At 36.9% G+C, this 15,510-nt stretch overlaps 1 protein-coding gene across 1 annotated transcript in view; it reads right to left on the bottom strand.

The window, feature by feature from the left end:
• Positions 1-827: 827 nt before the first annotated feature.
• Positions 828-15,510, bottom strand: part of pawr (PRKC, apoptosis, WT1, regulator) — a 51,074-nt gene continuing 36,391 nt past the window's right edge. Inside the window, exons 4-7 of the mRNA XM_055020425.1 lie at positions 10,550-10,584; positions 7,333-7,450; positions 5,063-5,146; positions 828-2,777 (exon numbers count right to left, since the gene is read on the bottom strand). Coding sequence (XP_054876400.1) covers positions 2,691-2,777; positions 5,063-5,146; positions 7,333-7,450; positions 10,550-10,584 — 324 coding nt within the window. The 3' untranslated portion in view covers positions 828-2,690. The remainder of the gene's footprint in view (positions 2,778-5,062; positions 5,147-7,332; positions 7,451-10,549; positions 10,585-15,510) is intronic.

Genomic DNA, 15,510 nt, shown 5'->3' with positions numbered 1-15,510 from the left:
TGCAACTGAGCTTGATTTTCTTTAAAAGGTTTTTTGGTTTTACTCCAAATAAAATAAATTTAAAACTCAATATTTACACACAGCAGATAAAGATATATATTATACACACATTAGATGTTTGTTACAAACTTAAAGTGGAAATGGAAGATGAGTAAATGTCTGTTAATGTTCCCAATGCTTCTGTGTGCATCGTCTTTCCCAGACCATACCGCAACTTGATGCAAACATTTTCTTGAAAAGCTTAAAATAACTCTTCAGAGAAGTGCTGACAAACCATTTCGTCACACGAAGAGAAACCTGTAATTTACCGAGCGATGATGAGACTGAAAGCATTGTGACAGTGTCTGAACTTCAGTGGAGGTCTGATGGAGCTGCTGAGAGCTGAATGGCAGCTTATCGTGACTAACCAAAGGCAAATATGGATTGTCTGTGCCCTCTGTGGCTATTCAAAATGACAAACCTCGCAACTTTCCATAAAAATGCTAATAGGGATTACGCAGAGAGCCTCCAGCACTTTCCAGCCACAGAAAGAGGCCATTATCTGGAAATTTAGTGAACATTAGTCAGATACAGATTCTCCCCTCCTTGCTCCGTCACTAGGTGGGGGAATTAATGCGCTTCAGTTGCATAAAAAGTGAGATAGGGCTTTTTAATGTCTCAGATGCAGTCAAGTTAGTGATTGACATGTTGAATCATTATCAGCAGAGAACCAAGAGGAGGAACTAGCCCCCACTACATACACCACCACTACCGTCACATTGCATTACCGACTCAGCAGCACAGTATCATCGCATCGAATTAGCGTTAATGAACACAAGCGAGTCGACTGAGAGAGATAATCAAACTTTTATTAAATGACTTAATCTTCTGTACATGCGTAAAGTAATGGGAAGAGAAATAGATCGGTGATGTTGGTCTATAAGGGGTTGATCTTTCACCCCAAAACGTGTGAACGCATCGCCGCTTTAAGATTACCTGCTGCAGCCAGGAGCTTCCTGGAGTAAAATCATCTGGAGTAAAAGTATTCATACCTATTTTCATACTTCAGTTGTGAAGTAGAGAGAAAATTATGTGTGGATTTCTAACATATTTATAGGACAAAAGTTGAAAAGTGTGGCAGGCATTTATTTGCATTCAGCTCCCCTTTTCTCTGATAACTCTAAATAAAATCTAGTAAAACCAAACTGTCTTAAGAAGTCAATAACCAGATGCTACAGGTTAAATTGTGTAATTTAACCTGTGCATATGTAGTTATTCTTGTACAAATGTTGACTTTTATATTTAGACGAGTGAGTACAAATGCACTCCAGACTTAAAATTTTAATTTGTAAAAACATTTGCAGGACTTTGTGTTGCTCTGTCTCATAAAATCCCAATGACAGATGTTGCTGTTACTGGTTGTGAAGTAACAGAATGTGGGAAAGTTCACAGGTTATGAATGTTTTTGCAAGGCTAAGACTGTCCCTTAACTAAACAAAGCAAATTCATTTTGTTCCAGCAACTCATCACAGGAAGTGGTAATTTTGTGGCTTAGAAACACCCAAAAAAAAAAAAAAAAAGTAAAAATCTGCAGTAACATGTAAACGCCCCAAAAGCTTTTTGACACCAACAAGAATTAATCAAGACGCTAATAAAAGGTGTAAAGCTCAGCGTCTTCATTTCATTTGGACATATTTACAAATTTAAAGAGGCTCCTGCTGGATTTAAATGCACCAAAAAGTTATTAAATATTGTAGTAACTGGAATGCCATTTATTTAAGAAAGCGCCAGGCTTCAACAAGTTTGAAAGAAGGAAAGGCAAAAAAGTTTCATGCACTTCAAGGCACTATGCCCACTTTGGCTGGTGATACTGAATGTTTAATTTGGTCCAAATGCTGTAGAGCCTTTTTTTAAAAAGATTTTGTGACAGATTTTCTGTAACTAAACAGGTTTTCTTGTGCCTAGTTATTCCAGCACTTACATTCAAAGTTTATTTCTTTTAAGATATTGACAGAAATCTTGACAGTGAGCAATCTAAACAGGCTATGTACAATACATTTACATTAAATACGTATAAGATGACAGACAACCTCCACCACTCAGCCTAGATTTCACAACAATTGGTATACATGTATTTTTTTTGTTTATAACTCTCAAAAGGTTTTAGGTCAATTTGCCCCGTTTTGTCATTTCATACCAGTATGTACCACTTCACCCAATGCTATTTAAATTTTAACTAAAGCCACTGGGCATTGATTTATACTTCTTTATTATTTTTAGAAATTTAAGACAAATGATCATGAACTATAAAAATTGTATTCAATTTAAGATGTCCTGAAAATTCACATTACATATTAACTCCTTTTATTCTGGTTCTAATTCACAAATGAAGATCTACACCTATAAAATATTACATAGTATAAGCAACCACTACGGTTAGATTACAGAAAATGACAATCATAACATCTATTTTTCGGGTATGAAAAGGAAAAAGTCAGTATGTAACATCCAATTGGTTCGGTAGCTGAAAAATGGAGGGATAAAATGGAAAAGGGGGCAAATGACCAGCATTCGACAAGACGGATGATAAGCTAAAGTAATCTACACCAAATGAAACAGATGCAAGGCCATGTTGTAGGATCTGACCTCCAGCAGGAGATCGGGGAGACGGAGCGAGTCGCTGCTTCAAGTCTGGACCAATCGGAGCAGCTCTACCTTGTCAGCTGTCCCACCACTTTCAGCAGAGTCTTGTTCTCTTGTTTGAGCTGCTCATTCTCATCTTCAAACTCGTCCAGGTCCTGTAGAGAGGACATAGCACACCACTGTATGTACCTTCTACATGAATACTCCACACACAACCTCTTTATTACTCTGCCTAGGTTGAAGTCTGAAAGTTAAAACGAGGTTTACTCTGCAAAAACTGAGGCCGTCTTGATAGCAGCAAATTAGCCATTGACAGCCTCAATTAGTTGCGAATGACGGCGGCTCCAAGTTGCAACAGTTCTCACTTATCAAGCTGACAGTTCTCATTTATTCTCGCCTCCATCACCGCCTCTGATTGTGTTGTTGTTGAAAATGAGCTGAACAACATTTGGAGGAAATTAAAAACTTATCCTAAAGGCATCTAATCTTTACCATGGGACTTTTTTTCTTTTGAGAACAATGCAAAGGAAGTTGTTTTCAAAGAAACCTGCAAGAATTAAAATTCAGATGTTTTTATTGGGTAACTTTGCACAAACATTGGACCCCCTTTTTTAAATGCATTGACCTTCTAAGAACCCAGCCTTATAATGAATGTTGAAACATTTCTGAAAGTTTGTCAGTTTTCCTTTGGACTCTGGCCACATTTTCCTCAAATTTTCAGGCTCGCACCCGATTACTTTCACAGAAATATTAATTTGATACAATTGTAATATTGTCACTCAGGATGCTGCTGTTCATCCTGATGAACTCCATCAAAACCTAACAGGCTCAGTAACAAAACCTATCACAAAAGTTTAGGTTATTGCTCAGTTGATTATGTCATTTTCATCAAATTATTATTTTATGCTCAATTTTCAACGACAGTTATTAATTGAAGGAGTGAAATATCAACAGTTTTAAAGAGTTTTTGCAAGTTGGAGGCCCAAACTGTTTCTCATTAGAAATATAATCTAATCAGGATAAATAACACACCTCTTTGAACTTTTATGATCTCAAGCTCTCTCGAAAGCTTATCAAAGAGGAGATACAAATCTGCAACCTGAGCGTTATCAGTTTTTTTCCACCCAAATAAACTTCTACGACGTCTGAGGGTTCAATCTCACTCTGCAGAAAGCTGACTGGATCAGCCGTTATCTCCTGCCTGACATGCGGCACCTGCACCAGCTTCGCTCAGAGATATTTCTCCTGCTTCCTCCAGCATCCTTATATAAAACCCTACAGTTATAACAGGATGCGTGTCCCTGTGATGCTATCAGAGCGATGCCTCCTGCAATATTGCATCCTTTGTGTTTACAGATGGGTTGCGTGGCGTCCGTCCTAACAACAAGAGTGGACAGATGATAACCAGGAGACATTCATTCAACTTGCTGCCAAAAATTTGCACATCCCCGACAGCTCCCCAGAAAGAAAATATCAATTTCCTAAGCGTAGTTTAGACATGACAATCTGCCAGTTTTGCTCAGAGAGAAGCCAAAAGACAGATGTTCTGTCACCCAGTCCTTTGGATCAAACAAAAAGCTGGTATTGGGTGAGATACCAGTTGGGGTCGTTGGGGTATTTCGGTAAAAAAAAAAAAAAAGTTTAGAAGGTTCATTAATATTTTTTAGCATTTTGTGGAAAGTAAACAGGCTTTAGTGTGGATATTCTTGATGCACAAAATTTTATTTGTGATCAAATTGATATATAAATTGATTTATTAATTGTAATAAGTACACTTAACATTCATGAGACTCCACCAATTTTAAAAGACACTGAAAATCTGATCAACTGTTCAACATGACATACTTGAGTGCGACCTATCACAACGACTGTGATAGCATATCTACCGAAATTATCTGGCTGATTGTGGATTCATTTGAAAATGAAGATGGCGTTGTATCCTAGAGGGTACGATGAACTTCAAAAACCCTTTTTAAGAGGAGTCCAGCTGTGAAATGACATCTTTCCTCTAAAACAGATGCTGATTGTAATCTTTGCCGTCCCACCAGAGGAAGTCTGACAATGCACTGATTAGCAAGTAGGTACAGTTGTAATTTCATGATCTTTTTGTTTGACTTTTAGTTGTTTTAACTGAATGTAAAATTGCAAAGCAGAGTTGAGAGTGAGATTCATTTGGAAAGTTTATAATCACGTCTTTAAGCAGACAGGTCATCTGTAACTCCTAAAAATCAAGTATTAAATCCGAGGCCTGTGAATAAAAGACTAAAAAATGTTCTGCCTACAAACCCTCAGAACAGTTATACACAATTTCTGCAAAATGCCAAATGACTCTACGGCCTACGCAGGCTACCCACACTTTGCTAAGACAAAAAGACTCAAAATATCAGACGTCTGAGCATATAATAATTACAGTAATAAGGATGTTGGAGGCAGCACTCACCAGGTTTAGCAATTCGATTTCCTCCTTCAGTTTTTCAATGACTTCGTCTTTGTCCTGAATGACATTCACCAGCCTGGACAGCTCCTGGAGCAAAGCAGCCAAAAAGAAGGTCAAAAAGAATCAATTCATCCAGAAAGCTTTGTAATTAGTAGGTTCACTAACGTGGGAAAGATGTTATACATTTGAAAATAGTATATAAATAATACAGTTACAAATTTTGGGTCAAGCAATTGTCATTTGCAAGTTCTTGTACTAAGGACGGAAGGATGGATTGACATAAACATTCTCATGTTTTGTCTTTTATTACAATAATAGAAGCAAAGAGCAATAAATCTTAATGCTAATGGGAAAAATAATTAGAAAATTTCTATTTTTATTTATTTTATTGGTCTTGGAAAACTTACATTATTGTTTTAGGATCATTTAAATATTCAGTTCCCTACAATATCTGAAAAAGCAATTTATTTCCTCAAAATTGTAAGTAAAAGTGAGTCTTAAAATGTCCCTTTTTTCTTAGCTTGAAACAAACTATTTCTCTTTACACAATAAGAACGTGGGATGGAGGCTCTGAACACATTAGATTAACATTTTTAACTCTTCCTTTTGTTATGTTAATGAACTCAAACCATTATTTTCACACTGTACTTTTTCTGGTGCAGATAGATATGACATTGTCTCCATAGTGACCGAGTGGAGGTGCAGAAAATGGTAAAATATAATGAAGACGATGTAAATGTCAGAAAAAAATCCTTTCAACCATTATTTTAAAAGAACATGACAAAGTCTTTGATCTCCCACAGAGACACCTGAAGAAATAATTCTTCTTTAAACCAAAGCACGACTAGAAGCTAGAATCTTATTAATTTCTAAAAGTTTAGCTTGTTTGATGTGATCCGTCTCGAGGTTATTTGTGTTTATATGCAACATTTATCCAACGAACGTCTGCATACTTTGTGTGGGAGTCTTCTGTCTTCTCCAAGGATCTAAAAAGGTAAAATCTCAGACTATCAAGCCGGTCTATTTGCGTGGAAGTGTAAGAAACAACCCACACCAAAAATAAACACTGCTTCCAAAGCACCTTCAGTCATTTGACCCTGAGAAAGATGTCTCGCTGAAGTCAGGGAGGCCAGAGCGGTACTTACTTTAAAAATCTTTTTTCCAAAGCCACTCGTGTGACATTTGATTCTGAGTGGAGTTTTTCCACTGTGGAAGCAAAAGACATGTCTGCACTGGTAAAGGGCATCTCTTCCATCAACAGAGACGATTTCTGCCAAAGTTTTTAGGCAGGAAGTCAAAAATTCGACAGTTGCACAAAGATCTCAAATGGGATCATATCCTCTGAACAGAAGAGCTCTTTTTATTGAGTTGAACAATCCGGTTTTATTTCCAGAGCAGGGAAACACAGAGGATCCCATTTTTATTAGAAATATCACAGAGTACGACGAGATTAGGGGTGAGATGCGGGGTCTTTGCTAAATTTCTTATTGCGATTTGGGCTCTACTGTTCTATTTTTTGTCTTGTTTTATCCAGGTGTGACAGGCATTTTATTAAGATGCAGTTATGTAGAGAAAAGACCAGCAACTACCACTGTGACTGAATATTGTGGAGTTCTGCATAAAAAACCCAGAGTTGAGCCCTAAGGCATAATATTATTATAGGGCTGCATGATTTCAGGGAACATTTCTCAATCAGTTTTGATTTCAATCATCATTTTGTGACTCTTTAACAAATAAAAAATGCTGTAGTAATCAGAGAGAACCCACACATGCAAACTATATGTAGGACTTTTTTGGGGCATAGTAACAATGTGAAACTAATTTAAATCTGATTAGCAGGCTGCTTACAAGATAAAGAGGGGAAGATGTGCTTGAGATCATCAAAAGAAAGTGTGTGGCAAGCAAAATCATCTATAAACCTTCAGTGAAAAAAACTGTATAGATTTTTTTTCACCCATTTGTGTTGGTCTATCATACGATCTCATTAAAATACACAGAATGATAATAATCCACCACCTGAAGCAAAGTAATATCACACTTGTTTGACAGGAACGGAACAACAAACTCTGTCCTTCAGAGAGCAGGCAGGGAATAAAACCTGCCAACAGGCTGGTTCACCTGGAGCATCAGAGCAGATGCTCACTTTTCTCACCTTTTTCCTTCAAACCTTTGGATATTGTCAGGCTCATATTTACCTGCATTTGTAATGACAGGCAAAACATTGCTCGTGCTTCTGTGGAGGCGAAGAACAGCAGCTCAGACTATGTACGTACCTTCTCCAGCTCCTCCACCCTCTTCTCCAGATTTGCACCTCCACTCTCTCTGCTGTGACGGTTTTCTCGCTGTCTGATGTTCCCACCAGCCTCCTCTTCCATCCCCTGCCTTGCAGAGCTGTAACAAATTCAAACAGGCCATATTTAAACCTTTCTCAACTTCATGTCCTTCATGAAGTTCTAAAAAAAAGAGTGACATTTAGGTCTTATTGTCTCCATTCAGAGGCCGTTTGAAGGTATGAATCAGAGGCACATTATTAAACTTCAATAGGATGACACATCTATCATCAAAAGAACAGGTGGGAATATCTTCAGCATATTTGCACTTCTTTCAATTAGGCTTGAATTATTAACAACCCCTGTGCTTCTTATTCTTTTAATGGTGAAGAGAAAGATGAGGATTTTCAATGTTTGTGTAAAAAGGCTTCTGATTAACAAACATTTCATATATTTCAGCTTCAAAAGCCTCCTGGAGTGGCAGCAGCCAACGTGCGTCACTGTTTTTAAGTTGCAAAGAAAATGGATTTAGAGGTTTCTGAATTAACCAGACAAACAATCTTGAAAATAATTATGTGCAGTTTGCTTTCCTTTTTCAAATAATTACTGACAAGGGAAAACTTTAATTGCTTTCTCTGCAGAAAGCGACCAGTTTATAAAATTCAATTGTCAACTTTAAAAACTATTACAATCAGACATTTAACTATTTAAACTTTTCAAATAAATCTGAAAAACCGCAACATTGGAGCATATTTTTGATTAACTTCTAACCACAACTTTTGTGATAATTTAAACAGGAATCTTGATTTTTAATGGTTTTAAGGAAGTATGTTTAGTAAATCAGTGGATACGTGTGTGGGGATACACAAATGAGATTAATAATGATAATAATAATAATAATGATTTGTAATCATTTCCATTCACCTGTGTGCCCTGAGGGTGTGCAAAATGTTACAACAGGAAGATCTATTAGAAATTACAGAAAATGTAACATTTTATTGACTTTGCAAACAGCATATCTGCATGAATCCTTTTACCAGCTCATTATTTAGTATAAAATCCAAAACTAAAAACTGAAATCTCATTAGGTTAACATCATGTTTTGGTTTTCAAGCCTTCAGCAACATTTATCATGCACAGCAGGTGTTTTTCTATACTATGACATTTACACAGCCAACAGCTCTTTTTTGTTCCTTCCTACAAAAAAAACAGAGATTGGAGAATCCATTGCTTTTGATCTAAGCGGAGTTCTTGAAGTACTCTCTCTTGTACTTCTCTGCACCCAGACATGGTGCATTTCCTTTGTCTCTTTTCTTCGTTTAAAGTGTATGAGCATGCAAAAAAAAATTATCTGAAGCTCAAAACAAAAGGCATACCTTTCATATACTTCTTCCTGTCCATGGTGCCCAGAAACACCCAATAAAACCAACAAGGGTTCTCCAGGATGCACGGCAGGGGCTGAGCCTGAGCCTAAACATCCACGGCCTCGAGACTAAATATCACACCGTGGCCCATTAACACCCCACAGAGTTCGGTCTGAGAGAGTGAGAGGCAGAGCCAATCACTCACTCCTGGGAGCCTCAGCAGGAGAGAGGGCTGGAAGCACAAACAGGAGGGGAAGCAGCAGCAGCCACAGGTATACCAGCATCTTTCCACAAGCTCATGTATTGATGCAGAATAAGACATATCTTCACTTGAAGCCACATGACTGAGTATTAAAGCGCTGGATTTGCAGGCTGCTCTCCTCTGATAACATTAAACAATCTTTCCATTCAGAGCTCCAAAGTTAGAAAATGACTCAGTGAGGTCATTTAAATACTACAGCGTACCAAATAAAACATGCTTTTCACCTAGCAGGGTGTTCGCCACCCCATCATGGGTAACAAAGCTGAGTTAGTCAATTTAGCAAAGGTAACATGGGTCACAAATTTAATGGGAATGCATCCAGAATGCCAGTCCACATACGCAGCCACTAAAAGCTTAGTAGAAGTGCAAACAACGACCAACTAACGTGAAACATGTTTATGCTAAGCAACTAGACAGAATTGACAACAAAAAACACTGATTTCAACACAATAACACCAAATTATGATTCTTATACATTATTGAGAAGATTACAGCAATAAACTGCTGGAAAGAAATAGGCACTGCTTTTATTTTACTGTGAATATAATCAATGCAAAAAACATTTGTGGGTTTTCTTTGGACACACTCTTGTTTTTGTTGATCTGAAATATTTAAGAGTGACAAATGTGCAAAAAAGGAACAAATCTGAAGGTGCAAATCGATTAATATTAAATTTTTTTCTCAATGCTTAGTGACATGATTTTTAGTGTCAAGATAAGTGCAGCAATTAGACATGTGGGTGTGTTTTTTTGGAGACTTATCACATATAAATTGTTAGATTTTCAATAATGACAAAAAAAAAAAGTAAAAGTTTGTATTAGAACAACACACTTTCCAACAGGAACATTTTAAAGACAGTAAATTAGAGTGTTTTGTATTGTTGCCCTTTTAGCCGTCTTGTGCGGCCCAGCCCACCTGGCAGGTTATCTGTTGCAGAATTGCAGAGCATCCAAGTGCAGCCGGGCCAGCTGATGGGGCAGAAGCCATAATTACACAGACAGATTGAATATCAGCTTGAGAAACAGGCTCAGGGTTGGACTAGAACTGCTCACTTTGATTGCACAGACAGCAAAACAAATACTGCATACTTCATTATCAAGTAAAATAAATAATTGAGTTTTAATGATATGTGTGAAAAAAACTATACAGGAAGTGAAAATATGTGTGCAAGGAAAGGAGCCAAAACTGTTGTTTGTCGACTTTGAGAAGACGTTCAAAAGCCTTTCATCAAATGCCAGAGCAAAGCGACATCAAACTGACCCAGTCATTTCCCACAAAACCTTTCAAAGCAAGCCTTTTACTTTCAGCACTCCATGTCTGCCACAGCGGGGAAGTGAAGGCCTGAACAAAGTGTCATAGGTCCAGATGGTGTCCTGTCAGCTACTGTTCACAAAACAGCCATCAGCCATCATCCTTCTTGAACCATAACAAGAAGCAAGCTGCATCGAGGGAGGAAAACTCTGAGAAATCAAAACAGTCCAGCAGTTTCAGAAAAAATCTGGCAATCATTATCTCCAGGCTTCTTTTCACTCACTTGACAGATTCGTCAAAAATGACACTTTAGGCCTAATCAAAGTCAAAATATGAATCTCACCTCTTAAAACGTCCAGAAGCCGCTTTAGGGGTTTCCTGTAAAACAAATGGGAAAAATTATGTTTAATTTGCATACACAATGTATTAACAGAAAAATATAACTGCTCGTTCCATCTGCCTACGGATGTGTTGGCTCACCCTGAGAACAAAAAGACAGCCAAAGAAATAAGAGAAATTCATCAGGAGAAGCATTTATAAAGAGCCTTAAGGTTCTGCATGAAAGTTCAAAAGCAGCAGCTGCTGAGCTGAAATAAATGGGCTTTGTTTCATTTCATAGTTCACCACAAACTCTGTAGCCTCAAGTTGGAAAAGGCAATTTTGTTTTGAAACATGGAAGAGATGTTTTTTTCCCCTTATTTTCCCATTATCGTATAATCTAAAAAAGATCTAAAGATTGTTTAGATCTATCCAGCAGTGAGTGGCAGCAACGCCTTCAGGAAATCCTCGCTTTTGAGAAAAATGAAGTATGTGCTGCAGGTTCTGGGAGATGAATGCAGATCTCCTCTTTCCTGAGGTTCTGTGCAGTGAAGGGTCCCAAGGTTGATTGAAGAGCCGTTGTTCTGCTAGACTCCATTCATCACTGCAGCCATCTTTAAGACTGACATGTATGTTACCTGCAGATGAATTGTGACCTTCACCTCTGACATATAAAAAGATTTGTGCAATGCAGCGTCAGAGCAACAGGACCACTTCAGAAAAAGAAATGAATTTTTACAACATTTTTGGTACATTTCCAACAAAAACATAAGCTTAGTTTCAAGGAGGTGGATTTTCAATACTTTTGATACTTTGATACAGCTGCAGAAAACAAAAATTCATGTTATGGTTACCTGAAAAATTAGTAGAGATAAGAAGAGTTACACAAAATGTAGTAAATATGTAAGACTTAATTTTTCCTATTTTTATTATGTGCCTTGCTTTGACATTAATACACTAGACAAAATATTATTCAGCTTTATGCTGTTCTACTTTAAGAGGCTGAGCTTTGTTAAACGCCATATAATGTTTTATATTTTAGGTTCATTATTTTTTTCACATATACCTACAAAACACGTCCACTGACTTGTTTACCTCAATCAAAAAGACTGATTTCAGTAAATATGCTGTCTAAATGTAAATGTGTTTACTGCTATTCCTCCAAACAATGGCATATGTTGAATAAAGTATGAAAAAAAAAAGAAATATATCCCTCCTGATCCGAGCTTGAATCGCCTCCTCTAGCGTTTCTAAGCTAATTTGAAACAGAGGTAACATGGAACAGAAATTAATCATTCACAAATGCAAAAAGTGAAACCGTCTGATTCTGCCAGGATTAAACTTATAAATCACTCTTTTAATGTGTTTTCCATAACTACTTGAAATCAGACGACAAGATTAAGGAGATCAAACTTAAAGTATTTTTCTACAAACAATAGTTAATGTGAACCGTGCACCGCTTTAAACTTTCAAAACAACAAAGACAGAGCATACCCCGCCACCCAGGAGTTTTTATTACAAAAACAAAACATCAAAATTTCATACTTCTCAGTCATTTTTGTCATAAATACATTGATGAATAATAATAAATATGTAACCTGACCTGGAAAACTGACAATTCTCCTTTTAACGCAAAATATTTTTCAAATATGGCCTAATGAGCAACCTTAAATAAACAACACAAACACTCCTAACCCCTTTTGAGCACTTTAGGGGTAACATTATAGTTTGTTTGTTCCTCCAGGTGTGAAAGTTTTTTATGTTTTGCTGCAGGCCTAATTCCATGTTATCGCTTCTACAGGATCTATATTGCAGAAATTTATATTAAAGTCAAAAGGCAATTTGAAATAGATCAGGCCTGAAATAAATTTGAAAATAATCAACAGTCAACCTAGTTGACCGAGACACAATTTTTACCCCAGTTTCACTCATAAAAATGTTTCCAACCACATTAATTTACAGACTATGACTGGTGAAAAGTAGCACAATCTAAATGGAAAACACTTGTTACCAAAACACCTCCCAAATTTTATTTGCCACATCATTAAACAACACTTTTAAACAATTTCCCCTTTAACACATCGGCCAGGTGTAGACAAGGTTTTGTCAACCTCATGCGCTTTGACTTTATTCATCATTCCTGGGCTGAGTTGACAACTTCACATGCTTCAGACACAAACATATCTGTAAAATACCTTCTACACCAATACAGCAAAAATAATGTTTATCTCTGCTCTGTCTTTTTCATTTTTCTTGAGGAATTTAATCATTTCAGTAGGAAAAGCCTAAACAAAATGCATATGTGGCTTTTTCAAGAAGAACAAATGCTCTGATGATGGGAGATATTTCCTGGCTCCTAAGAGAGGAAAATGTGAATTTAAATGAAAACATTTGTAGGTTTTTGCTGACATTTACTCAACATTTACTCTGAAAACATTAATCTGATTCTTCTGTGCCTTACTGAGCTTAAAAAAAAAATACACCTTTAAGTGCATCCTTTCCTCATAGATAGAAATTTTAAAGCATGAATCATAAAAATCACATAAAAAGACATTTTCAATTTGCTGAAAGAAAATTACTTTTTCCTGTTCAAGCAGTTTTATGACAAATTGAGCCTTTTGAACAAAGTCACTCTGGTTTCGAGTTTGACGTTAACTGAAGAGGTGGAACATTGCACACAAAAAAACAATCTCTTCTGACACAGTGTAATTCATGCAGCAGTGGTAACGAGTTGATCGAGCCAGGTTGGCTGTCAGACCATTGAAGCAGCAGCGGGTGTTTGTTAGCATAAAGTTTTACATTTTAGAAAAATAAATGTCATTTCTTTTTTAGTTCTATGCATTTCTTAATTACAGATCGGCTTAATAAATCAAAACTGTCTCCAAATATTCCACAATATTTAGCTGCAGCTGCAACTTATTTTCCTCAGTGTCTGAGCCAAATGAGAAATATCATATGTCTCTATTCTGACTTCTATTCATGTCCTCTGACAAACTGCATCCTCTTAACATTTTGACAGTGACATTAATATAATGCAGTTACATCAATATGAGCACAACACAAATATTATTAATTTAGGAAAGTTGAGACTTTTACCTGCTTCCATTCACTGCCACTGTGTAACACGACCAAAGCCCGTCTGATATAAAACACACTGATGAAGTGGGAGCATTTACATAGTAACTGGGTGGAACAGGAGAACGAATTACTTCTAGTTTTACATTTAGTTTTTGTTACAAGCAGGCATGTTGCTGATGCAAGTCAGAGAAAATTGATTTTCCAAGCTTCCACAAGACAAACAGGATTGATCCTTAATTTCACAGATCACCATGAATCCTTGTTTTGCAAACATTTGTAGAAACTAGTGAATTCATCATTTGAGAGGCTATTGTGCTTCTTCAATGCAAAAGATTGGTGTTGCTTATAGAACATCAGAAATAAATACAGCAACCATTTATAGTTACAAGCCTAAACCCAGTTACAAAGGAAAAATGGTCAAATGTATAAAGTATATGTATAATGCCCACATTTCTCATTAGCCTACTTTCATTGCTCACAGTAAAGATAAGTCCTTTAGCTGTTATTCAGAGGTGTGAGTAAGTATTTGTTCAGACAGAAACAAGAAATGTGATGGGAAAAAAAGAGCTGCTCCTGTAGGAAATGTCACATGATTGATGTTGAATAATTCTGTTTAAATCTGTTCTACAGCAGAACGGAGAGGCGATAGTTAAAAATGCAGATGAGGCTTGTTGAAAAGAGCTGCATTTAGAGAGTCATCACTTTATCTGCTCCGGGTTGAGAGTGAGACAGACAGACAGACCTGGCGCCACTTTAAAAGCAGGTAATCCTGAGTTATGTTCCATATGTTGGATCTTTTTCCTTTTTCTTCATGTAGGACTTGCAAAGCAGAGCAGGGGTAAGGCTGGTTAAGCAGGACCACAAGACTGCAGAAGGATATCACAACACATGAAAAAACACGGATAAGAATCATTTTTTCATTCTCGCAGACAAGACTTGGACTTTCTGTTATAAACAAGAAAAATTACGGCTTGTTTTGTTTGGAATAAATGCTCTGAGACCTGGAGAGACATTTAAGAGTCAGATGCAGCTCTGTAAAAAATCTGAACTGAGAATCTTTTGAAGACTTTTCTTCCTCCAGATATCTTCATTCCAGCAAGCAGGTGAAAACTGTATATCATAAGACTGCTGCCACGGCAATCACTCGTCTCGTCATGATACAAGGAGTTCGACAGGCACGGCTATTTTTTTAAGCTTCTCTTACTTCACATGTCAGTGTGATAGCTGTGTAGGGAAACCACAGTAAAAATGAATCCCTGCTGCTTATGGAGCAAGCTGTCAGAATAAAAATACATGTTTTAAAAATCAGTGACAGCGACATATGAATGGATATGAAAGATCCTGTACATCCACATCTGGCACATACATAAAGGTGTAAAAGGAAGTATAGAAAGAATATCCTGTTTTAAGTGACAATATCAGAATTAAATTGCAATCTGTCAATGTTTGCTTAAAAATATACTGCAGACCATGAAAAAGTAATCTGTGCATTAACTGTATTTTGTCCCAATCCCTTGGCTTTTGGATCTTCATTCCACGAAGCAATGATGATTAAATTCATTCAAGTTTTTTCTTGCTTTTATGGTGCGTCAAGAGTGTCCAATAAGCCGGAAAAGGAAAAAAATAGCTAGAGCGATTTTGACGCCTTCAACGTGCCTCCATGTTGACTTTGAATGTAAACCTGACGTGTGAAATGGTAGGTGTAGAGCAAAATGTACCATACGTTTTACACGTTCCTGATGTCTTCTCTTCTAGATCAGATGCGTGGGAAAACTCCTCGCTGTTTGTTTACAAATGACTAAATAGCCAAATTCCTTACTTTTGATTATTGGTTTATTTTTTTAATCAAAGCCACAACTCAGCAGGTGCTGTCACAATTTTCCTGTTAGCATGTTATTCATGTGCATA

Source organism: Poeciliopsis prolifica, unplaced genomic scaffold, assembly GCF_027474105.1.
Source record: "Poeciliopsis prolifica strain line A6 unplaced genomic scaffold, Auburn_PproV2 SCAFFOLD067, whole genome shotgun sequence".
NCBI lineage: Eukaryota > Metazoa > Chordata > Actinopteri > Cyprinodontiformes > Poeciliidae > Poeciliopsis > Poeciliopsis prolifica.
The sequence above is the reverse complement of the archived record's forward strand: the minus strand, read 5'-3'. Positions and strand labels throughout refer to the sequence as shown.